General features: G+C 39.1%; 3 protein-coding genes and 1 long non-coding RNA gene across 6 annotated transcripts; 1 reads left to right on the top strand and 3 right to left on the bottom strand.

The window, feature by feature from the left end:
* Positions 1–54: 54 nt before the first annotated feature.
* Positions 55–9,266, top strand: LOC307041574 (protein SPMIP1). Of its 2 annotated transcripts, XM_079685045.1 has the most exons (5): positions 55–976; positions 4,774–4,931; positions 5,948–6,146; positions 7,758–7,860; positions 8,522–9,266. In XM_079685045.1, exons 1-5 carry the CDS (start codon positions 575–577, stop codon positions 8,638–8,640), a joined length of 981 nt encoding a protein of 326 aa, XP_079541171.1. In that variant the 5' UTR covers positions 55–574; the 3' UTR covers positions 8,641–9,266. The 2 variants fall into 2 exon arrangements, with proteins under 2 accessions (XP_079541171.1, XP_079541172.1); XM_079685046.1 differs by lacking the exon at positions 55–976 and having other exon boundaries at positions 3,722–4,931.
* Positions 1,410–2,238, bottom strand: LOC307041575. The gene is made up of 2 exons (XR_013808796.1): positions 1,716–2,238; positions 1,410–1,611 (listed from the first exon to the last, which is right to left on the bottom strand). It is a non-coding gene; the product is annotated as an uncharacterized lncRNA (long non-coding RNA).
* Positions 9,267–10,055: 789 nt separating the features above from the next.
* LOC307041617 (complement C1q subcomponent subunit B-like) lies at positions 10,056–12,646 on the bottom strand. Of its 2 annotated transcripts, none has more exons than XM_079685074.1 (5): positions 12,524–12,646; positions 11,863–12,019; positions 11,296–11,527; positions 10,996–11,113; positions 10,056–10,378 (listed from the first exon to the last, which is right to left on the bottom strand). In XM_079685074.1, exons 1-5 carry the CDS (start codon positions 12,524–12,526, stop codon positions 10,166–10,168), a joined length of 723 nt encoding a protein of 240 aa, XP_079541200.1. In that variant the 5' UTR covers positions 12,527–12,646; the 3' UTR covers positions 10,056–10,165. The 2 variants fall into 2 exon arrangements, with proteins under 2 accessions (XP_079541200.1, XP_079541201.1); XM_079685075.1 differs by having other exon boundaries at positions 12,405–12,526.
* A 1,185-nt stretch (positions 12,647–13,831) lies between these two features.
* Positions 13,832–24,254, bottom strand: LOC307039809 (complement C1q subcomponent subunit C-like). Its single transcript, XM_079682219.1, has 7 exons — positions 24,096–24,254; positions 23,211–23,326; positions 21,039–21,101; positions 20,119–20,272; positions 19,887–20,027; positions 17,372–17,498; positions 13,832–14,096 (listed from the first exon to the last, which is right to left on the bottom strand). The coding sequence occupies exons 2-7, from the start codon at positions 23,314–23,316 to the stop codon at positions 13,962–13,964; spliced, it is 726 nt and encodes a 241-aa protein (XP_079538345.1). The 5' UTR covers positions 23,317–23,326; positions 24,096–24,254; the 3' UTR covers positions 13,832–13,961.
* Between the last annotated feature and the right edge of the window lie 1,172 nt (positions 24,255–25,426).

Consider the following 25,426-nt stretch of genomic DNA (forward strand, 5'->3'; position numbering starts at 1 on the left):
GCTATCCTGGCTCCAAAATGGTGGAATGAGCTCCCCATTGAAATCAGGACAGCAGAAAGCTTACACATCTTCTTCAGACTGAAAACTCATCTCTTTGGACTCCACTTCCAGAGATAGAATTACTAACAAAGCACTTATATACTAATAAAGGGCTGGCTTATCTAAAGCCAGTTGAGTAGCACTTGAAATGTTTGGCTCTATGAAACCTGATGTACTTATATGATTCTGTTTTCTTCAAGTTTGTACTTTGTTGGTCGAACGCACTTATTGTAAGTCGCTTTGGATAAAAGCGTCAGCTAAATGCAATGTGATGTAATGTACCTAAGAAAAGTCTTGAGTAAATTCACTTTCCATCACTTTGGGTACACAGGTACACATACAAATAAAGAAGAAAACAAAAAAGCAAACGGTATCATTTGAAAAAACATATTTGAAATGATACAAAGTTGCGTTTAGTTGCCTTTGTATTCCTAATGTTTTTAATAGTGGTGCCATATTGCTTTAAGTCTTTGCAAAATAAGATACTGATTGACTTATCATCAATTATGTGATGATAATATTGAATATTTCATAGATGCCATTTGTGGCCACAGGGGGCGCTGGGTTAGGGTTACAGGGTGTGTTTGTGTGTGTGTGTGTGTGTGTGTGTGTGTGTGTGTGTGTTTGTGTGTGTGTGTGTGTGTGTGTGTGTGTGTGTGTGTGTGTGTGTGTGTGTGTGTGTGTTTGTGTGTGTGTGTGTGTGTGTGTGTGTGTGTGTGTGTGTGTGTGTGTGTGTGTGTGTGTGTGTGTGTGTGTGTGTGTGTGTGTGTGTGTGTGTGTGTGTGTGTGTGTGTGTGTGTGTGTGTGTGTGTGTGTGTGTGTGTGTGTGTGTGTGTGTGTGTGTGTGTGTGTGTGTGTGTCCTTACGTTACAGTGTGTTATCTGATCCTTTTCTCTTTTCCTCTGTGAGAAGCAGCTCAGCAGCAGGAACAACAGAGGTAAGATATTTAACACTTATTTTATTAAATAGTTCTTTAATGAGATTGTAGCCGCAGCGCTTCACCTGTTTTCTTTAGTTGAGTGTTTGCTTATTTTACTTATTGTTCTTTTAATCATGAAAGAGATCAGTGTGTTATTTTTTCCATTTTCCAGTGAAGGCGTTTTTGTTTTATTAGTTTTCTAAAAATGCCATTGTTTATGAGACATTCTGAAACATTGCTTTCATGTCATCTCTTATTAAAGGTGGGGTAGGTAAGTTTGAGAAACCGGCTCGAGATACACTTTTTGTTATATTATGGAATGCTCTTAACATCCCGATAGCAATGAATATCTGAAGTGAGAACCTTTTTACCCCCTTTTACTTTCGTGGGAGAAAAAGGCTCCGATTGGCTGGGCGGATTGCAAACCACGCCCCGTCAAACTAAAAAAAAGTTGTAAAGCCACCATTTTATTATCCTCGCATTAGCATTATTAGCATTAGCCCAGCGCAGAAACACAGAGAGACTAACTTATGGCAACACAAAATAAAACATGGGAGCGGTGGAGATGAGGAGGTGTCGGCGTTCTGGCCGTTTACTCGGAAGGCTTCAGTAGAAGCTGCTGGGAGCTTCACTCAGAGTCCCTCTGAGTGAAGCTGAAACACAGCAGACAGGAAGTACAGTCAGTCATGGCTCCCCTCCCCCTCCTCTACTGACTTCACTGAAATTCACTTTGAGTTTTGTTTGGAGTCAGACTCACCTTCAGGGGGTGGAGGGTCCGCAGGTTGAAGCAGCAGGGCTGTAGTTTCCACTTTTCTCTCCTGTAGCTGAACTCAGAGGAAGTTGTTAGTTTGGTCTGAAGGTGAATCTGATCGTCTGTTTTTCAGTCCGTCTGTCTCTCTGCAGTGAGGAAGAGGAACAAACTGTTTCCTGGTTTCACTTCTCAGTAAGTCAGTTGAGGGAGGAGCTCTGTCAGACCTCCCCTGCCTAACGCTGTCTCCTCTCAGTCCAAAGTGCTGATTCATTGCTGGATTAAAGGTTGAAGTGGTGTTTGAGTTAAAAGATAAACTGATTAGTTGTATGTAAACTTGTAGGTGAAGTAGGCTCACGTAGTGTTTCACAAACCAAACTCATATATCTGTCAAGTCAATAGGCGCTTTCACACCGGAGTACTTTTCCCAGGAATAGTTCCGATAGTTCTTGGGATTTTGCATTCACACCAAAAAGATCTGGAACTAGAACCTAGTTTTTGCAAACCTTTTCACCCCTGTTCAGTCCCTGCTAGAGAGGTGGTACTTTCATGGGGAGAAAAAGGTTCCGACTTCAGATTGGCTTGGCGAATTGCAAACCACGCCCGTAAAACTCAGAAAAGTTTTGTGAAGCCGCCATTTTATTTGCTTGCATTAGCATTATTAGCATTAGCCCAGCGCACCAATGGAGAGAGACTAACTTATGGCAACACAAAAGAAAACATGGGAGCCAGTGGTTTAACTCGACGGTGCAGCCGTTGCAACCAAGCGGCAAACTGTGGGGTAGAGCCGGGACGCCAATACGGAAGTGCCACACACTGCAGTTCATATATTGGCCGATAGGGACTGACTGCAGAAAGGAGCAATTTCCATAGACCCCATGTTAAAATACCCAACTTTACAGCAGAAAAAAACATGTTTCTACCCATGGATGCAATAAATATTATTATGAATATAGTTAGATTCCACCTTCATGATTATGAATCTGTGAGTGAATTGTTTTCTAACACAACCATTATATTTATATTAGGTCTTAAAGTGTTTGCATAAATTAGGGCGTGGTCACATTGAGTGACGGCTCTGTCAAGTGACTGCTGCTGCTAGCTTCTTGTCTCTCTGCTAGCTGCTCCGTGAAGCTAGCTACAGGGACTCTGCCTGGTCAACACACTCTCACTCCATAAACATCCAGGAGCGACGCTTGGTCAGGTCCCGTGGCGTGCAGTTGTGATCCCCAGCGTTTAGGACTACACCATGTGCTCTGTTTGACAAACCCCGTGATTAGTTCTCAAGCTCTGTGATTGGTTGACCTCCAACTGCATTCTATATGAAAAAAAAGTTTCGTAAAAGATAAAATCATCGGTGGAGTGATGAGGAGGTGTCGGCGCATGTGGCGATTGACTCGGAAGGCTTCAGTAGAAGCTGCTGGGAAGACACCCAGCAGCTTCTACTGAAGCCGATCGGACTGGCCCAGTCCCCAACTCCGGGGGAGTTTCATTTGCGTAATCCTCCCTCAGGAACTTGTTCCGGTGTGAACGCGATCTACTAGGACAGTTCCATTAGCCTCCTTTAGCTTAGCGTGGTGACGTGAAGTTATGTGACCGTGCTTTAGTTCCTTTATAGCCCAACATTAGCCTCCTTTAGCTTAGTGGTGGTGACGTGAAGTCATGTGACCGTGCTGTAGTTCCTTTATAGCCCAACATTAGCCTCCTTTAGCTTAGTGGTGGTGACGTGAAGTCATGTGACCGTGCTGTAGTTCCTTTATAGCCCAACATTAGCCTCCTTTAGCTTAGTGGTGGTGACGTGAAGTCATGTGACCGTGCTGTAGTTCCTTTATAGCCCAACATTAGCCTCCTTTAGCTTAGTGGTGGTGACGTGAAGTCATGTGACCGTGCTGTAGTTCCTTTATAGCCCAACATTAGCCACCTTTAGCTTAGCGGTGGTGACGTGAAGTCATGTGATCGTGCTTTAGTTCCTTTATAGCCCAACATTAGCCACCTTTAGCTTAGCGGTGGTGACGTGAAGTCATGTGACGAGTCCTAAAACCAAGAAGTGAGTTAGCATTTTACCACGTCCGGTTCCCTCTTCTCAGAGTCAATGGGATTTCTCCATAAGTTTTGGGAAAATAGCTGTCATATTAATAATAATAATCTGTGGGTGACACACGTTTAAGAGACGGATCACATTTTGTTCTACGACATTAAATCATCAGCAGTGACCCCACTGGTGATTTCTGAAGAGTTTACGTGTCTGAAAAACGATGGTTGTTAACAAGTGGCTGAATAGGACTACAGAAGTTGTGGAAGACGTTGTACGTCATTACGCCGAACACGTAAACACTGCTCTAAGTTTGTTTCTGTTCTGCTTGAAAGCAAGTCCCTGCCTCCTGCAGACTGTTCAAATAAACGCTTCAACTCGTACCATTTAGAATCTGTATGTTTGAATATGGATCTTAATTTGGCGTGACGTTGAAGTCGTGCTGCTATACTCGGCTGTAGTTCCTTTATAGCATAACGTTAGCATTTTGCTTCTGGACATTAGATTTATGATTAGAAAATTATAAAAGTAGGGTAGACATGTGGAGATTATCCGGCCGAACAAAACGTGCATTTATCAAACAGGTTAGTTTTCCACAGACCTTATTTCCAGCTATTTTCCAAAATAGAAATCCCATTGATTTTTTGTCGAGGGAACCCATGCGCAGCTTATTTCCGGGTTTTAGGACGCATCCCTGCACCACTCTATTTGACTTGGTGTTGTGGTGCATACATACAAATAAAACAAACATTTAAAACAGAGATAGAAACCTATTCTAACATGTCGTTGTGTCCCTGAGACACTTCACCCCAAATTGATCCTGTGGGGATTGTCCACAGTATTGAGTATGTAAATCGCTTTGGATTAAAGCGTCTAACAAGTAACATGTAATGAATGGATTCATGGATTGTTGGGATTGGTAAACAATGTCCACCAATCCCAACACGCCTTTAAATTTAGTCTCTTAAAGATGGAAGTAGATATCAAATAGTGTCTAAATGTCACACGGAGTTGCTAAATGAAGCTTTCTGGCAGGAGATGCTGACGACACAGAGCCAGAACTGCTACAGAGAGCAGATCCAGAAGGAGATGTTGACCCGTTTGTCCTGGAAGAAACGCTACAGCCACCTTTACCCCTCCAACGATCTCCAAAACATCAGCACCGAGGGGACTAATCTGCCCGGCAACACACAGTGAGCTTTGAATTATGTAAAACCGATCAGCCTATCTAGTTAATGTTGGACATATGATATGCACATTGTTTATTACATAGGTACAGTGCAATTTGATAAATATCAGTATAAAATACAACAACAGAAACCTCACCTCAGGTCAAGTGTTTTTTTAATCCTCAAATCTACAATGTGAAGATCCTCCTCTCTCAAGAACACATTACACTTAGATACAGGAACATAAACATAGTTGTTCGTGTTTTTCAATCGAGGAGTATTTTAGTAGGTTGACCCTGAAGGCAGCATCTGGTTCATCCACAGAAATTCAATGGGATTCAGAGATTTTACTGGGAAACTTTCCAAATCTCTTCAGCCCGTGTTAACCACAGACCTTATTTCAGGCTCAGACAAAGGAACCCAAAGTGCTAACATGCTTTTTTTCATTTTCGGGTTTTATATTTTAGTGAGCTCAATATGGGTAATTGAAAAACAAATGTTGAAGTTAAACATTGTGTAAAAGTGTCACTTGATATTTAGAGAGGTTGGATGAAGATTTCTAGGTTTCTAACACCTAAAAACTTCTGGGGCAAACATTAGCAGCGTATGTTAGCACACTATTATCTAACGTTAGCACTTTTATGCTATGCTAGCTACTGAATGTATAAACATGCTGTATATGCTTTTTAATGACTGAAATGGTAAATAAAGTCCAACTCTGCTTTACAGATCAAATCGTTAACTGTTTACACTAAAAATGTATGGTTTCATAAAATGGATTCTATTCGATTTGGGTTTTCAAAACGTTTAGAGGTAGAGATGTGATTGGGAAACTTTACAAACGAATCTCTTCAGCCTGTGTTAACCACAGACCTTATTTCAGGCTCAGACAAAAGAACCCAAAGTGCTAACATGCTTTCTCATTTTCCGATTTTAGGTTTTATGTTTTAGTGAGCCAGTCCTGAAAATGCTTAATTGCAGATGTAAGTATAATGGACACTTGTTGGTTAAACCTCTCGTGTGTCTGCTTCATTTATTAGGGCTGTCCTGCCTCCTGTCACCAGGACCAACAAGAAGCAGAGCGACCTTCCTCTTCCTCCTCTTCCTCCTCCTCTTCCTCCTCATCTCCCTCCTCCTGAGATCTCTCCGGAGGGGGAGGGTCTTCCCAATGTCTCCCCCCTCATGAGGCCAGTCTCTCCAAAGACCAGAAACGCTCTCTACCAGGACTCGTCACACCACGTATGGATAAAATGACTCTTAAAATGTGGATGTAGTCAGTGTATGTGGTTAAGCCATGTTCTGCTGTGGGTATATTTCAGACTCCTGAAGCAGTTCAAGTGAACGTTATACTTATAGGAAATGTTCACCTCTTTACCTTAAAAGAATGGACTTTGTTATCTACTGTATGCTCTATTCAAATCAACCGTGCTCCATGGAGAGAAACTGTACCTTGCAGGACACAGGGATTCAAGATTCAAGATTCAAGATTCAAGGCTTTTCATTACATTACATTTAGCTGAGGCTTTTATCCAAAGCGACTTACAATAACGGCCCGTCTACACTACAGGCATCAAAAAATCTTGAAGCTGGGCGTGTCTGAAGCTTGGCGATTTTTTGCGAGCAACGCGACCAACAACCAATCACATGAATCTCCCGCCCCCGACATACAAAGCAATAGCAATGTTAAAACGAAGTAAACTGGATATAAACTCTCCAAACAGGCGAAAACCTACCAGTTTCACCCACTGTCTCTGCCACCTCCCTCCATGCCTGGTTCCTCCGGTTTGTATCCCGGTAAATAGTTCTGGTCGTAAAGAACCGGGTGATTTGCTACCGTAATATCTCGTTGGAATATGAGGAAATGAACTGCGGTCTGGCTCTCCCAGCTTGCACGCGGTTTGATTGGCTGCGCTTGCACTGGCGGGATTTGCATAAACGGGATTTGATTGGCTGATGCCAAGCATCGAGCATCAAAAGTTGAACATTGTTCAACTTTTGATGCCGATAGATGCTCGGGATGCTTGCAAAGCCATGCCATGCTCCCCACAATGCAGTTCGGCGAAGATTAAACATCTTCTACGTCACCCCATTCAAGTGAATGGGCGAAACGTTGAAAGCATTTTTCGATGCCTGTAGTGTAGACGGGCCGTAAGTGCGTTCGACCAACAAGATACAAACTTGAAGAAAACAGAATCATATAAGTACATCAGGTTTCATAGAGCCAAAAATTTCAAGTGCTACTCAACTGGCTTTAGATCAGCCAGTCCTTTATTAGTATATAAGTGCTTTGTTAGTAATTCTATCTCTGGAAGTGGAGTCTAAAGAGATGAGTTTTCAGTCTGAAGAAGATGTGTAAGCTTTCTGCTGTCCTGATTTCAATGGGGAGCTCATTCCACCATTTTGGAGCCAGGATAGCAAACCCACGTGTTTCTGCTGATGGGAACTTGGGTCCCCCTCGCAGTGCGGGTGCAGAGAGCTGTTTGGCCGATGCAGAGCGGAGTGCACGTGCTGGGGTGTACGGTTTAACCATGTCCTGGATGTAGGAAGGGCCAGATCCATTCACAGCATGGTACGCAAGTACCAGTGTCTTGAAGTGGATTCTAGCAGTTACTGGAAGCCAGTGAAGGGAGCGGAGGAGCGGGGTGGTGTGGGAACTTTTAGGAAGGTTTGGATGAGCTATTGTCATTTGCACATTAGCTACAGTGTAGATATGTCAATGAAAATCCTCAAACAGTGCAACATATATATTATAGGACATCGAACAAATAAAACAGATAAAATAGTGCAAGTAAATACAAATAAAATAGAAGGTTAGTTTGTGTTATTCTGTGACTTTGGTGTCCTCCGCAGGGTAAAGGGCGCAGTCTGTACCTGCAGAGACGAGGAAACATCCGACCCGAGGAGAAGTTTGACTTTCCTCTGCTCTCGTCCTGGGAGTACGGCTGGAGGCTGGGTGAGTTCAAGAGGACATATCCTGCTGAGGTTCAGCTGTATATCAGTATGTAGTGTCTGATACAGTATGACTTGAGCCTTTGCAGTCCATTTAAATGCACAAACGCCTTTATAGCACAATACAGGAAAGGGAAAGCCCCGAAAAGCATGTGCTCAATGGAATCAAATGACCGTCAAAGTAAAATAAGATAAGATGGAGCTTTATTAATCCACGTGGGGAAATTCAGTAGTTGTTATTCTGACGGTTTGACCACCAAGAAAATCTTCTCCAAACCCTGGCACACTTTCCAGGAATTTGCTTATTCCTCAGAAGGAGAGTTGAAGAGAAATGCATGTAAAGATATTGTTCAATGAAAAACATTTAAAAAACATATTGATGCTACAGATTCAAAACTATTCTGTCACCTTTTGGATGAAACTGTCCAAATCTAAGTTTATATCTGTGTTTATTTGAGTTGAAACCAATATACATTAAATTTAGGAACACATATTAGGATAAGATCAAATGGAGCTTTATTAATCCCTGTGGGGAAATTCAGGAGTTTAAACAGCAACACGGTAAGAATAAAAAACATATGGCAGTGTTTGTATCGAGCGGTCACCAAATGTTCTCTGTTTCCTCTTATATTCCCTCCACATTAATGCTGTCTGACTTCCTGCAGGCGACTACACTCTGGATTACAAAACTCCATCCCGTGCCAAATCCTCCGTGGTGAAGAGCACCTTCTACGCCAGGAACGGTGTGTTCAGCAGCCCGTCAGCCAGCGACTCACTGAGCTGAAGTTCAGCCTCCAGACACCAGGGGGGGCTCTTTAATGAGAGAGGACATGCTTTTATGTTATAAACCCCATGTTCCCACAGTTCATATCATTTTGTGATTTTGGAGTATTGTTAACCATTTCAAGATCATGGCATGTTCTTCAGGGCTAAATTGCATGTTATCTGTGAGAACTGACCTTCCGTTAAGTCCCGCCCCTCGAATGCAGACTGGCCAATCATAACGCTGCATTAGTCAGCTCCGAGGGTCCGACAACTACATTTTCCTATTACTATTTACTTTGAGGCTGGTTTTGTGGATTTTAAGTTAGTTGAAATACAAATGTTGAGGTCAAACATAACGTAAAAGTGTTACTTGATACCCAGAGAGGTTAGGTGAAGACTTTTAATACCTAAAAACTTCTGGGGCAAACGTTAGCGGAGTATGTTGGCACATTACTATCTAACGTTAGCACCTTTATGCTATGCTAGCTAGTGAATGTATAAACATGCTGTATATGCTTTTGAATGACTGAAAAGGTCAATAAAGACCAACCCTGCTTTACAGATAAAATCATTAACTGTCGTTTTGCACAGTATTGTTTTTGGATATTTAAAGTACGGTTTCATAAAATGAATATAAAGAATGAATGTCAGAAAAATCCCGATTTTAACTAAAATAACTATAGAATTAATGAACTAGGCATTTTGAGTTACAGTATATTACAATTGTACTAACATTCAAGAGTTATTTTGTTTGTTTTAACCAAGCTTTTTAAACTTCATAGGATTATTTATTTGATGTATGATTGATACGATTCAAAAACACTACTGTTAACAACTTAACAATTACATATCCTTGTAGTAGAGACGATCCTCTACTTCCTGTTTCTGTGTTTGTGTTCGACCACACGGCTGTAAGGTTAAACGTCCTCTCACCTGATCCTGTGTGATGGATAATTAACGAGCTGCTGGCCTCGAATCAGTCAGAGAGAAGAACACCTGACCCCTCAGAGTTTTTAATTAGTGAGCCACTGGAGGAAATGCTACACACCAAAACACCTCCTTACGCTTCTGCCTGTTTGATTTATTTACTAAATAAAATGTTTATTTGACTTTTTAAACACATATTGTTCTAATGCAGGACAAGGCTCTGCAAATATAAAGCTTGTGTTCAGGTCTTTAAAACGTTCTTATATGTGATATAATTATAACATTTATTTATAGAATAGTAAACCAAATTCTAAAAAGTACAATTTAATGGACCTTTCTCCTTAGAAATTAATACACACCCAAATATAGGCCAACTGTAACCCCTTAAAATCATGAAAATGTACGATGAATGTAGGAAATGATGGAAGATTTTACCTTTAGCTACAGTATGAGAAACAACAACACACATCATTTGTAGTTCAGTGCTAAAACACACACACAAAAACATTCTTGAAAGCAACAGTGTCTTTATTAATTCTGCTGATCTTTGCACACATTTCATGTAATAGCTGTAAATGTCCTCTATTAGAAGTTTGTTATTTTATAAATGTTGTGGCTCAGATGCCGGTGGGGGAGATCAGGAATCCGGTGAAGGTGTGGCTGGTGCTGTCCATCTTCGTCACCAAGCTGTTGAACCTGGTCGCCTGCAGAGACACGGTGTCTCCGACCTCCAGGTCCAGCACCGCAGAGCCAGAGGTCACCAGGAAACCCTCCGACGTGTCGCACAGCGTCATGTGATCCTCGCTGTTCTTCATCATTTTCACACACACCTACAAGTGATCATACAAATGGTGGAAGACAAGACAAAGCCTTCTTATATACATTTTCCCAAGTTAAATTGGGTGGATTGTTTCTGATAGCGACGCTTCTGATTGGGCCGTGGGCGTAAAGCCAGCCCATATTTTTTATATTACGTCATATCGGACGCAAATCTGGATCAGCTCCGTTGTTCCCCGTTTTTAGAGATTTGGGTACGGAGGAAAAGAAGGTTTTATTTTCTGACGCTGTGAATTCCCTGACACACCGGGGACACATCTTTATATAAAAGACATCACAAAGTGCATTTTGCATTATAGGAGAGCTTTAAAGTGTGCAACAATGGGTGGATAAAGAGTGCTCCTTAAGATGACACAGATGTTTCAAGGATGTCAGGACCTTAAATCGATTTTAACCGATTTTAATATCTATATAAAATAGAGTTGGACCAAGTACTCAAAACATTGCAGAAATAGAGCCACGGTAGGACCGTAACCTAAAATATTGGCAGCCATGATATAGTGGATTGAAAGTATAAAAAGTAGTATTGAAGAAGAAAAAGTACGACAACTTTAAAATGTATGTGTTTTTCACTTTCTCTTGAGGACAAAATGAAATCAAAAGAACTCACTCTGCTCTTTGCTGAAAAGTGATAACTGAAGAAATAGATTCCTTTGATGGCGCATGTGAACGTCCCGTTGATCAATTCCTCTCCACGAAACTGCTCATCCAGCTCAGGCAAAATCTGGCTGTGGGAAGAGTTTAACATACGTGCGTCCTTTACACATTTATTTAAATGCTACTTTAGTTAAAAAGATGGCCTTTAAGCGAATAAAAAACGATTAATCGCAGTCTGCCTCATAAACTTGTTTCACTATAATTACATTACATAACATTTATTTCCCTGAATGTAAACGTTAGCAGCACTGACCGGTTGAAGTCGATGGTATTGTCGAGTTCTGGAGTTTGAGATATCACCCGTTTGTAGGAGAAGAAAGATATCTGCTGGTTGGAAGGGTTGAAGGGTCTTCCTTTCTGCCCGTGTCGGCCTGGGTTTCCGGGATGTCCAGGAAGACCCCCGTCCCCCTTCAGGCCGGGGCGTCCTGGGGGGCCCCCGAGACCCAGGAACCCCTTCTGGCCCCTGATAGGCTGTCCTGCCTCACCTGATCATCCAGAGAAACGTAGGTCAAATGTCAAGGCTTTATTCAGTCAAAATACTTATGTGTTTTTTTTAGAAACATTTGGAAATGAAAATGTGAATTAAAAAAAAGATATTCTTAAATTTTTCAAGAAAACTTTAATTGACTGATAAGTCATTTGTTTAAATCTCTCCCAAATTGCGACTTAAATATAAAGTTTCTTTGTTAAATTTTAAAACAATGAGTGAAAATGTACCAGCTCAGTCAAATTTAAGAAAACATTTCAGTAAACGTATACAGTCAGATCTCCAGAGGAAAAACAATAATTAACATCAAATGTTTCTGAAGTCTCAGCTCACCAGCGTCTCCCTTTTGTCCCATTGGCCCGTCCATGCCGTTGGGCCCATGGCTGCCTGGTATCCCCGGGATCCCACTGGAGCAGGACTGCGAGATGACCAGAGAGATGTGGAGCAGGAGCAGAAACACTGCAGTACCGCAGCTCAGCCACCGGGGGGCCTGAACACACACACACTTGTTTTTGCTACTTAGCAGGACTACCGAAAATATGGGAATGTGTAATGAAAGTCTTTTTTCAGTGGTTTTGAAATTAGATTTGGGTATCTGAAGTGCCTACAAACCCACACGTTGTGAAATAAGAGACCAAGTAGTTTTTTGGGGTCAAAACCTGGTATTTAACAATTACATATTTTTGTGGTCGTGCAATTACATTTGGGTATCTGAAGTGCCTACAACATATCATACATGTAATTTTAAAATAAATAAATTGCTAAAGAAAATAGATTTCTTCCGATGGTACAAATTAGATTAATACAATTAAAGACATAGACAACGATTCTAAATCTGCTTCTACAAAAAACAAATAGTACTTAGTTCAAAATACCATGACGTAAAACTGTCCACTTCTCTATCACCAATGCTGCTGTCTGAATAAGTGATGTTCTCGCTCTATGTCTACATGCACATTTTTTTATTTTATTTTATAGAACGCAAAAGTCTCACCATTTGTGGATAAAGTCCCTCGTCTTGTGGTGGAGTGATACGCTGACGGAGAGCGGAGATGTTTCAGCTTCAGTCCGGAGAAATAAACAGGAAGTGAAACAGTTCAATGGCGCATGCTCTGTTGGAATTTATATTTTGTTAGGATGTTATACTTCTAGTAACAAAATGACAGAAAGTTCATATGTATGTAAGTTTCAGGTATTTGTGTATTTCATACTCCACAGTTTTTTAGGTAATATACTTTTCACTGACACAAATGTTTCTGAAGTGTGTGATACTTTGAAGATTAGGATGTTTCACACAAGAAATATGTTGTAAAATATGCATTAAAAACATAAAGAAAACATAAAATTGTTCAGTTTTGCTCAACTATGACCATCTAAATAGGTTAAATGCTTATTGGTGCATCTGGGGCAATAAACAAATGGTACGATATAGCAGAGTGTAAATATAGGCTACCTAATGACAAGTTAAAGGGTTACATTATTATTATTCCACTAGTAGTGTTCATGCTTTAAGATATGTGTATATTGTAGCTGGTTAAGGTGGAGTTCATATCACACTATCAATTATAGTTTACCTTTTCTAATGCATTAAATTCAACTTAAGAGTAACATCATTGAGGAAGATTCAATATGTAATCGATTTTCCAACTAAGGAATGCAGTGACATGTATATATATATATATATATTCACTATTTAGCACTGAAATCTAGATTAGAAATAAGAGGTTTCATATAAATGTAGAAACGTGTACTTGTTCAAATGTATTGTTATTTTGCTGTATTTTTGTTTAATCTTCACTTTCTGTTCCTGTTAACCTGTAATTACACATATTTAATTTATCTGACAAAGCAAATCATCCATCAGAGGAAGTGAAACACTTAAACAAGAAGTCAGGAAAATCTCCCATGATGAAGAAGTGATGATGCAGCATTGTTGAATCTTTCTGATTAAAAAAACATGTTCTCAGATTAAAATGTTGTTCTGATTTTTAATCTGAACTTCCTGTTTCTATCTCTGTTTTCCTGGCAGTATTTCTTAAGGCTCTTTACCCAGATTTACATGTCAGTATCTGTTCCACAAAATATTAAATGTTGTCAACGTGCCCATCAACAAAGAGCTGATCTACAGTAAATGTATTATAGTGACATCCTGTCAAATATACCAATTCTTCATTCTCAGATCCTCTTTAATTTTCTTGCATTTTGTAAATGTTATGTTTTTTTTTTGTGCAAGTTTCAATTGACAATCTGATACATTGTTTTTAACCACATCGGGACTAAAGATTAAGGAAAAGGAAGCGGGTAAATGTCAAATATGTTCTTTTATTTCAGATAGGATAGACATTAGACTTTAAAATGTATCACGTTTCAGCCTTGGAGTTTAAAAGTGTTAATAATGAGGGAAAGGGCTGTCTGTATGTCCGTCCTGCAGGTCAGTGGGAGTGCAGCAGGAAGCCGGAGAAGATGCTGTATCCTTGCTGTTTTCCTGTCATCCCTCTGTAGTCTTTAGTCTCCAGCCAAACCTCCTGATCCCTCGACAGGTAGACCGCCAAGCTGCCCGCTGTCACCTGGAGGGCAAATCAGGATGTACTTTAATGTATTTGGACAGAGGTGAGAAGTAGTGGAGTACAAATACTACTTTTTCTGGTATCAGTACTTGACTCCATACTTATCTTTCTGATGACTTTTTACTTTCTACTTCTTACATGTTGAACCCAAATACCTGTACTTTCTACTTCTTACATGTTGAACCCAAATACCTGTACTTTCTACTTCTTACATGTTGAACTCAAATACCTGAACTTTCTACTTCTTACATGTTGAACACAAATACCTGAACTTTCTACTTCTTACATGTTGAACACAAATACCTGTACTTTCTACTTCTTACATGTTGAACACAAATACCTGTACTTTCTACTTCTTACATGTTGAACTCAAATACCTGTACTTTCTACTTCTTACATGTTGAACTCAAATACCTGAACTTTCTACTTCTTACATGTTGAACACAAATACCTGTACTTTCTACTTCTCACATGTTGAACACAAATACCTGTACTTTCTACTTCTTACATGTTGAACACAAATACCTGTACTTTCTACTTCTCACATGTTGAACACAAATACCTGTACTTTCTACTTCATACATGTTGAACACAAATACCTGTACTTTCTACTTCATACATGTTGAACTCAAATACCTGTACTTTCTACTTCTTACATGTTGAACTCAAATACCTGTACTTTCTACTTCTTACATGTTGAACACAAATACCTGTACTTTCTACTTCTTACATGTTGAACCCAAATACCTGTACTTTCTACTTCTTACATGTTGAACTCAAATACCTGTACTTTCTACTTCTTACATGTTGAACACAAATACCTGTACTTTCTACTTCTCACATGTTGAACACAAATACCTGTACTTTCTACTTCTTACATGTTGAACACAAATACCTGTACTTTCTACTTCTCACATGTTGAACACAAATACCTGTACTTTCTACTTCATACATGTTGAACACAAATACCTGTACTTTCTACTTCATACATGTTGAACTCAAATACCTGTACTTTCTACTTCTTACATGTTGAACTCAAATACCTGTACTTTCTACTTCTTACATGTTGAACACAAATACCTGTACTTTCTACTTCTTACATGTTGAACACAAATACCTGTACTTTCTACTTCTTACATGTTGAACACAAATACCTGAACTTTCTACTTCTTACATGTTGAACACAAATACCTGTACTTTCTACTTCTCACATGTTGAACACAAATACCTGTACTTTCTACTTCTTACATGTTGAACACAAATACCTGTACTTTCTACTTCTCACATGTTGAACACAAATACCTGTACTTTCTACTTCTTACATGTTGAACACAAATACCTGTACTTTCTACTTCTCACATGTTGAACACAAATACCTGTACTTTCTACTTCATACATGTTGAACACAAATACCTGTACTTTCTACTTCATACATGTTGAACTCAAATACCTGTACTTTCTACTTCTTACATGTTGAACTCAAATACCTGTACTTTCTACTTCTTACATGTTGAACACAAATACCTGTACTTTCTACTTCTTACATGTTGAACCCAAATACCTGTACTTTCTACTTCTTACATGTTGAACTCAAATACCTGTACTTTCTACTTCTTACATGTTGAACTCTAATACCTGTACTTTCTACTTCTTACATGTTGAACACAAATACCTGTACTTTCTACTTCTTACATGTTGAACTCTAATACCTGTACTTTCTACTTCTTACATGTTAAACACAAATACCTGTACTTTCTACTTCTTACATGTTGAACTCTAATACCTGTACTTTCTACTTCTTACATGTTGAACCCAAATACCTGTACTTTCTACTTCTTACATGTTGAACTCAAATACCTGTACTTTCTACTTCTTACATTTTGAACACAAATACCTGTACTTTCTACTTCTTACATGTTGAACTCAAATACCTGTACTTTCTACTTCTTACATGTTGAACTCAAATACCTGTACTTTCTACTTCTTACATGTTGAACTCAAATACCTGTACTTTCTACTTCTTACATGTTGAACTCAAATACCTGTACTTTCCACTTCTTACATGTTGAACTCAAATACCTGTACTTTCTACTTCTTACATTTTGAACACAAATACCTGTACTTTCTACTTCTTACATGTTGAACACAAATACCTGTACTTTCTACTTCTTACATGTTGAACACAAATACCTGTACTTTCTACTTCTTACATGTTGAACTCAAATACCTGTACTTTCTACTTCTTACATGTTGAACACAAATACCTGTACTTTCTACTTCTTACATGTTGAACTCAAATACCTGTACTTTCCACTTCTTACATGTTGAACTCAAATACCTTTACTTTCTACTTCTTACATGTTGAACCCAAATACCTGTACTTTCTACTTCTCACATGTTGAACACAAATACCTGTACTTTCTACTTCTTACATGTTGAACACAAATACCTGTACTTTCTACTTCTCTCATTTTCCAAACAGGCTGGTTCCTTTAGTCTGAATGTGTGTTTGGTGGCGTGATCACTATTATTTAGAGTCATTGCGTGCCTATTGATTTGAACACGATCCGTGTATCCATCATTTCCTGGTCTTCTCTAAAGAAGAGGGACCAATGGAAACGTTGTCATGTTGCCGTTGTTCAGCATGGAAACATTCATTAGCTAACAATGACATTATTGTTCTATTAATATAAAGGGAGGTCAGGTACTCTTTAAAACAGCTGCTAGTTATGGGTACTTTTTACTGAAGTACATTTCAAAGCCTCTTTACTTTGACTTGAGTAAAGAAGTTTAGTCAGTACTCCTACTTTTACCAGAGTATCTTTAAACACGAGTATCTGTACTTCTACTTGAGTGAAGGATGTGTGTGCTTTTGCCATCTTTGTATTTAGAATCACAGGATGCATATTTTTGCAGAGTTTGACACCAAAAAAATGAACGTACCGCCATTAATTACATTCACTAATGTTCTGCACTTTAACGAAATGTTGACGAACTGTTGCTCTCATCTGATCTTATGAGGTCGACATTGCTGCTAACCATTTTTTGAATAGGGTTTGATTGGTTGACCCAAAATCTGAGACAAAACAAGAAAACAAGTCATTTCTTTCCTCTACTTAACAAACTCTATTAAATGTTCATCCCTTATTCTCTGAGTCTAAGATGCCCTGTGAGTAACTTGTATGTCGTTTTAACAGTAGGTGGGAACTGTTAGAAAACCTCAATACGTTTTATAAATCTGTAATATATTATATTATATATGTATTGTTTTATACCTGTCTCCTCGAGCGGCGATGATCACAGAACGATGCCAGCAGAACTTGGTCGCGCTTCATCAGCACACACAGTTTTTCTTCCAAGGAGGCGTGATACACAAAGTAGTACGTCCCTGACACCCGACACCTAAAACACACAAACTTCATTCAACTTATGGAACATTTTAACCCTGCAAGCTTCAAAAATGGATTGCACTCCAATGAGGATTGGGGTAGGTTTGTTTGTAAGTAGGATTACTGGAAAACTACCAGTCCAATTTCATGAAACTTGTTAAAAGGGAGAAGCTTAGTCCAAGGAAGCACCCATTACATTTTGAACCAAGACAAAATGGTCTTAGATTAATCAGAAATCGGTTCCTGACTGGGATTTTCCCAAAACAGCTGTAGTAAATTCCTGACACCTCAAACACACAAACTTGATGTCACGATTCTAATGTTATGTCACGTTTTTAGTTATGTATGTTTGGGTTTATTTTGCTGTTCTGGTCTCCCTGTCTCCCTTGTGTATTGTCTGGTCCCTCTCCCTGTGTTTTTTCCCCTGTCGTTAGTTTCCCTGGTGTGTCTAGTTGTCTGATTGTGTTCACCTGTTGCCCTTGTGTTTCTCCAACCCTGTCCGGCTGTTTCTCGTCTCGTTATTGCCCCTCCCTGTATTTAGTCTTGTCTCTTCCTGTGTTCAGAGTTGGTTCGTCTTTTGTTGGTGACTGAGTTCACCGGGGAGTGTTCTGTTTGTCCGAGTTTGTTTCTATTCCTTGAAATAAAGGTATTATCAGTATTATCTGCATTTGGGTCCTGCTTGCTTCACTCTACCGTAACACTTGATTAACTGGTTGTTTTTCTAATCTGTCTTCGCAGCTTGGAAACGCGTACCAACAGCAAAGTTTGGACCAACATTTATTTTTTGGTCTAGACTGAATGTCAACAATAATTGAATGTCAAGAATCTTTCCCAGAAATGTTCCCTAGACGATGAATCCTATTTACTTTCACCTGACTCCTTCTGTACCATGAAGTTGATATTTGTTTACTTTTGTATAAAATATCCTAACAATACTCAGAGGGGTTGCAATTAGAGATGTCCCGATCCGATCACGTGATCGGGGATCGGAGCCGATCGCGTGATTTTCAAAAGATCGGAATCGGGAGGAAAAAAATCGGGGATCGGAATTATTTTTTTTTTTTTTTTTAAATACTTTTTTTTACATTTTGTATTCAATGTTACAAAACAAAAATGACCATGTTCAAGTCTTAAAGTCATCCTGAGGCCTTAGTTTTGGTTTCAAATTACAGAACATCATGTATGTGTTGCTTCTTTGGGGCTTGTTTTCATAGACCTGCTTATTTCTCTCAAATCTGGCAACAGAGTGGGCGCAGTGTCTAATTGTAGCAGTAAGCTAACGAGTACTGATAAGCTTTATTTTGTTTTGATCCAATGCTGCACAACTGAACTGATCCAATGCTGCTGTGAAAGAAAGAAGCTATATCCATGTTGGATAGAATATCCAATTTAAATAAAAAAATAACCTTAAGGGACAACTTGAATGCTTTTTTTTCTCTTAATGCATTGCATAAAGATCGGATCGGGAAAAATCGGTATCGGCAAATTGTCAAAATCAAATGATCGGAATCGGATCGGGAGCAAAAAAAGGTGATCGGGACATCCCTAGTTGCAATTGCATTTGATTCAGACATTGAGGGTTACCGTTTGGGTGAGGGTTAGGGTTATTTAATTGTATTTGTTGTATTGATTTATTTAACAGTGCAAATTAATCAACATTTCTTTAAATGTGCAAGAGGCTACTTTTCATCTGTAGTCCCTGGACAGATTTTGTAAGTCAACCTAAAAGACAAGTTTCATTTTAAACAAGTAAATACAATCAAATAAAAACATGCATCATACAGTACTGGAAATGTTAATAAAAAAACTAAACAGAACAATAAAGCATAACAAATCAATTAAGAGATAAAATGTTGATTTATGTTACCAAAAGGCTGTTACGAGCCACTCAGAGCTCTGAGGTCATCGGGAGCGGGCTTACTAATTACACCCCCACTCAGAACCAAACACACCAGAGCTGCTTTTAGTTTGTATGCTCTCCACAAATGGAACAAACTTCCAGGAAGCCTGAGGTCTTCACCCACGCTGAGTTCTTTTAAGTCGAGGCTAAAAACTTTACTTTTTTCAGCGGCCTACCCAGAAGTCTTTTAACTTGTTTTAGCACCAACCGTATTTACAATGTTGTTTTTAAACTATTCTGTTTCTCTTTTATGCATGGTCTTTATGAATCTGCTATTCCATTATGTTTATTTGTTGTGTTCCTTTCTGTTGTCTTCTTATTAAGTGTTAATGATTATATAAAGCACTTTGAATTGCCTCTGTGTCTGAAAATGTGCCATATAAATAAACGTACCTTACCTTACCTTATGTAAAAAAATAAAAACACTTCAGAAAAAGTTTAATGATCAAACTAAATCTTGCATAGCGTCGGACATTGTGAGCGAACAGGAATTCTTCCCACCTGAAGCGTCCGGTCTCTGTGTTGTAGTCGTCGTTGATGTTGGTGATGACGTTGGTGAACCGGATCACGCTGGCTTGCTCCGGGTATGTGTTGGTTCCTCGAGCAACACTGAAGGCCGCCTGCTGCTGGACCCCAACAGCCCTGAAAGTTATTTTAATTAAATCTAAAGTTAATTAAAAAAAAACTGAACTCCATTTCTCTTTCTTATTTGTGCCTTGCCCTGATTACTCACCCTGGTTCTCCGACTTCTCCTGGAGGTCCACCGTTCCCGGGGACTCCGGGTTCTCCAGGATCTCCGCTCTGTCCTCGTTTCCCAGCAAACCCAATCTGCCCCGGATCCCCCTTTTCTCCCGTCTGAGGCCTGAGAGCACCGTGCAACGCAGCTCCTGTAAACACCATCAATATCTTAATTTTTTCATATTATTTGTAATTGTTAATTCTCTTTTCCAATTTTTAAAGTATTTAAAGTATTTTATTATAAAGTCTGAAAACACTTCTGCTTCTGTGATGAAATGTTTTCCCAAATTGGGATCTATCTATCAATCTATCAATCGATCTATCTATCTATCTATCTATCTATCTATCTATCTATCTATCTATCTATCTATCTATCTATCTATCTGTCTATCTGTCTATCTGTCTGTTTGTCTGTCTGTCTCTCTCTCTCTCTCTCTCTCTCTCTCTCTCTCTGTCTGTCTGTCTGTCTGTCTATCTGTCCGTCTATCTATCTATCTATCTGTCTGTCTGTCTGTCTGTCTGTCTGTCTGTCTGTCTGTCTGTCTGTCTGTCTGTCTGTCTGTCTCTCTCTCTCTCTCTCTCTCTCTCTGTCTGTCTGTCTGTCTGTCTGTCCGTCCGTCCGTCCGTCCGTCCGTCCGTCTGTCCGTCCGTCCGTCCCTCTCTCTCTCTCTCTGTCTGTCTGTCTGTCCGTCCGTCCGTCCGTCCGTCCGTCCGTCCCTCTCTCTCTCTCTCTGTCTGTCTGTCCGTCCGTCCGTCCGTCCGTCCGTCCGTCCGTCCGTCCGTCCGTCCGTCCGTCCGTCTGTCTGTCTGTCTGTCTGTCTGTCCGTCCGTCCGTCCGTCCGTCCGTCCGTCTGTCTGTCTGTCTGTCTGTCTGTCTGTCCGTCTGTCTGTCTGTCTGTCTATTATTTGAATTACCTGAGACTCCTCTCAGTCCATTCTGTCCGTCACGACCGTCTCTGCCCGGCAGCCCAGGAATACCTGAGGATGGAAGACAGAGCAAATAATAAAAGTAAACAATCTTAACCAACTTCCCTCAACAGTGACCGCCAACTTTTTTAACAACTCTGGTTTCAGAAGTTCATTTCCTTTTAATTCTCTGCATGGCTTTTCAAAACAATAATGAGTGTTATTGGAACCAAGCCATCAACTATGAGATGAATTGTGATCATAAAACATTGGAGAAAACTGGAGAAATAAAAAAAGGGAAAGGTTCAAGTCTGTGGACAATTTAGGTGAATAGTTGTCTCTGGAAACCACCGTAAACTAACCTTTAAACTAACCTTTAAACTAACCTTTAAAGATCTACAATGAGCTGATATGTCAACTATTGTCGTAATATGAGAGGACGTTTCTAAATGAGCCACCATGTTGCCATCTTCACTTAATGCATAAGTTATCAAGATTGAATAGAAGTGTGTGAGAAAATGACCCTCCTACTCACTTGATTTATCGCCTCCGTAAACATTTTTCGTATGAGTCCATGGTCTCATCTCTAGTTTCAAGTCTTCAACTCAGCATAATGTTCATATATGAAATGATGGTCTAATTTAGAGTAAAATAGAAGACAAAGCATGAATACTTTATGGTGGGGCTTCCCTGTAAGTACCAGTTGATGTGTACGTCTCAACCCTTTTAAGTGTTTCGAGTTCATCCAAGGTTATTGTAACTCTTTGGTCATCTAAAAAGGTCTTGTTCAGATTTTGGTTGTACTTAGGTCCACCCTCTTCCACACTGCAAAAAAACAAGATGGCCATTGCCAGTATGCCAAATTGAATGATTAAGAAGATTAGGGTTAGGATTAGGGTTATACATTGGGGTATACCAACAGATTGTTGAACCTTGTGATTGACAGGTTGCATCTCAATGTTGTCCACATGGATTCTTTGTCTTCACAGTGAGTTTTCAGTTCATGAAAAATAATATGTTGGTCCCCTTTAAATGGGGTTGCGTTGGTTGCAATAAACGAAGATGGCCATTGCCAAAATGCCAAATGTAATGTTGAAGCAGATTAGGGTTAGGTTTAGGTTTATAGAGCGAGATACACCTAATGATCGTAGTACCTTGTGATTGACAGGTTGCATCTCAATGTTGTCCACATGGATTCTTTGTCTTCACAGTGAGATTTCAGTTCATGAAACATAATACTGGTCCCCTTAAAATGGGGTTGCATTAGTTGCAATAAACGAAGATGGCCATTGCCCAAATACCAAATGTAATGATAAAGCAGATTAGAATTAGGGTTAGGGTTAGGTTTTATAAAACGAGGTACACCAATAGATTGTGGTACCTTGTGATTGACTGGTTTCATCTCAATGTTGTCCACATGGAATCTCTCTCTTCACAGTGAGTTTTCATTTCATGAAACATAATATTTTGGTGCCCTTTAAATGTGGTTGCGTTGGTTGCAATAAACCAAGATGGCGACAACCAAAAGGCCAAATTCCAGCCTTTAAAACTGTAGTCAACAATTGATGTGGATTCTGCGAGAGAGAGATTGAGACTGTAGAACATATTTTCTTCCAGTGTGAACCGGTACAAGAATTTTGGCGCATTTTTCGGAGCTGGCTTAAATCTAAAGGTATATTGGTACACCCTATAAATGTGATGTTGATTAAAGCCACAGTACTTATGAAGGATAAAAAGGTGGACTTTCTATTAAACAACTTGATTTTGTTGAGTAAACATTCTATGTATTAATGTAAACATTTGAAAGCTGAACCTCATATCAACGGATGGAAGAATGAACTCAAAGTTTTTGCGAAATCGCTCAAATACATGACGGACAAAAACGCCCAGAAACGTTTCTCATTATTGGACTTACATATGTTGCTTGAATAGGACCCGCACACTTTCGTAAAACATACATTTTGTGTTCGTTTTTGTTTGCTGTATGTTGTTGTATTTTTGCACAGTATAAACACCAATTTAAATTGTTGACTGTTATAATGAGCCTTGATGGTTTGTAAGAGAATTGTGTCAATAAAAAATAATCTGTAGTCCTCAAACCAATTAGTGACTTCCAAGGAGACTTCTTGAAAACAGTCTATGCTCAATATACTGGACAAAAACAAACACTCATGCTCATACCTGGCATCCCAGGCACCGATGCAGCCGGGCAGGACTCTATGGCCACCAGCGAGGAAATGGTGAATGACAGCAAGGCACCGATCACGATAAACGAACGATGGATCATGATGAAGAACCTGACAAGGAGACAAGGCGCCAAGGAGACATGAGAGGAGATGATAAAACTGAATATGATGGGAATTTGGGAGCTGAGCTAGGGAATGGGATGAAAGGAATAAAGGAATAGACGTTAGGAGACAAAGAGGAAGGGAAAGTCGACCTTATTTCAGTTAATTATCAGCAGATTCTTTTATTTTCATACATAGATATATCTTAAATATTTTTGCATTAATAAAGGACAGAAGAAAAAAGGAACATCAATGATCAAGGCGTGTTGAATCTCAACTAATAACGCTTTATAACGTTTATATTACTGCCACATTTAATTCCATATTTTACTCCTTTTTATTCTATTTCTATGTGAATACTGACATATTTTACTATATTTTCAATTATTGCAAATCTTTTGTTATGTCATTTTTTATGTATGCACCATGACATCAAGTCAAATTCCTCGTACGTGTAAACCGACCTGGTACTAAACCTGTTTCTGATTCTGATTCTGATTTAATCATTCGCTTAATTGTTCAGATTATGATGATAATAATAAATAATAAATGATATTTATTTAGCACCTTTCAAGGGACCCAAGGTCGCTGTACATGGTGGACAAACAAAACAAACAGACAATCAACGGGCAAACCAAAGAAATAAATAAAGGAAGCCGGGGGACCAGAAAAGTTCCATCCTTAACCCTAACCCAGTTAGTTACCCAAAAGTACACAAAATTCACTTTCCGTAAGTAATCAACACATAAACATTGCAAATATAAAAGTTAAAACTCACCGTAGAGAACGGATAGTTAGACGAATCAAAAGCACCTCGGGTAGTTTCTAGAAAACTGAAGTGAAGCCGCAGCCTGAGGAGGAAGCCGACAGAAAGCACGATTCAGCAGCTTTAGGTCGGGAATCATTTATTCAGAGACCTTAGCATTCAGTTCTGCAATTGTGGGAAGTTATTGAGAGTTTTAGAGACACAGATGTTCTCTGCTTGCCACAACACGAGGGAATCAGTCCTCACATTTATTTTGTGTTTCTTCTTTGTATTTTACTTATCAGCTAGTATACCCTGCACAGCCAGAGGTGGAAGAAGTACTTTGATCCTTTGCTTCAGTAAAAGTAGAAATGTTTTTTTCTGAAAATACTCCACTACAAGTGAAAGCCCTGGATTCAAAATGTTACTTAAGTAGAAGTGTAGAAGTATTGTCATCTAAATGTACTTTAGGTATCAGAAGTATAAGTACCACTTATGCACAGTGGACGTTTTGAAGGTATTATATTATTATATATAATAATTTACATAAATGTTATAGTTTGTTTATATTTAGACAATTCTAGTTTTTCTTTCTTATGCTTTGGCAGCACAATATTGCATCATATCATATACACATGTCATATGTTTTTATATGTAAACAGTAGATGGTAACTATGATGTGTTTAATAACTGTAGTGGAGTAGAATAAGTATAAAGAACGACAAAATAGTATTTGTCCACTACTGTGCACAACAATAAACGATATGATTTATTTTGACCATTTATGTTGTCGTCACATTACAGGCTTGAGGAATAGGGCTAGGGAGCTTTTTGGTTTTGTTTCTGTTATCAAGAAAACATCAAAATGTGCATTCCACAATGGTAAATTCAAAATGTTTATGTATTGGTGTCTCTTGATCTTGTCATTATTCATACAATGCTTTTGCTGCATGTCACTTTGTTTATACCAACAACAAAAAAATCAGATATCGTTTGTTAAAGGCTTTGGCAACAAATTGCTTAAGTTACACTAAAACTAATATTATAAAAAATACTAAATAATTGAATTATAGAAGAGAGAAAGACGAAACTATATATTTGTGACTTCAGGCTGAGAAAGTTATTCCTTTCCCAGTTATTCCTTACTTCCTTTCCTTGAATTCGTTGAGAATAACAAAAATGCAGAATATCACCGTGCTGATGGAGCAACATGAGGTCAACTGAGGGGGTTAGAAAGTGTTTACCAAAAAGAAGAAGTGTGCAATATAACTGTTTCACTTCCATAACTTACAGAGGGGTCGCGTGAAACAGACATCCTTCACTCTCCACCACTTAACAGTCATTTCCTTGCAAAGATGGATGAC

Source organism: Notothenia rossii, assembly GCF_949606895.1.
Source record: "Notothenia rossii genome assembly, chromosome: 5".
NCBI classification, from domain to species: domain Eukaryota; kingdom Metazoa; phylum Chordata; class Actinopteri; order Perciformes; family Nototheniidae; genus Notothenia; species Notothenia rossii.

Coding starts and splice junctions, on each gene's coding strand:
- LOC307041574 (XM_079685045.1), top strand. CDS start 575: ATGCCATTTGTGGCCACAGGGGGCGCTGGGTTAGGGTTACAGGGTGTG. Junction 977..4,773: donor CAGCAGCAGGAACAACAGAG/GTAAGATATTTA, acceptor GCTTTCTGGCAG/GAGATGCTGACGACACAGAG. Junction 7,861..8,521: donor GGAGTACGGCTGGAGGCTGG/GTGAGTTCAAGA, acceptor GACTTCCTGCAG/GCGACTACACTCTGGATTAC.
- LOC307039809 (XM_079682219.1), bottom strand. CDS start 23,316: ATGATCCATCGTTCGTTTATCGTGATCGGTGCCTTGCTGTCATTCACC. Junction 20,028..20,118: donor GGAGAAGTCGGAGAACCAGG/GTGAGTAATCAG, acceptor AATAACTTTCAG/GGCTGTTGGGGTCCAGCAGC. Junction 17,499..19,886: donor ACAGAGACCGGACGCTTCAG/GTGGGAAGAATT, acceptor TGTGTGTTTTAG/GTGTCGGGTGTCAGGGACGT.
- LOC307041617 (XM_079685074.1), bottom strand. Junction 11,528..11,862: donor GGGACAAAAGGGAGACGCTG/GTGAGCTGAGAC, acceptor CTGGATGATCAG/GTGAGGCAGGACAGCCTATC. Junction 11,114..11,295: donor AATACCATCGACTTCAACCG/GTCAGTGCTGCT, acceptor CTCTTCCCACAG/CCAGATTTTGCCTGAGCTGG.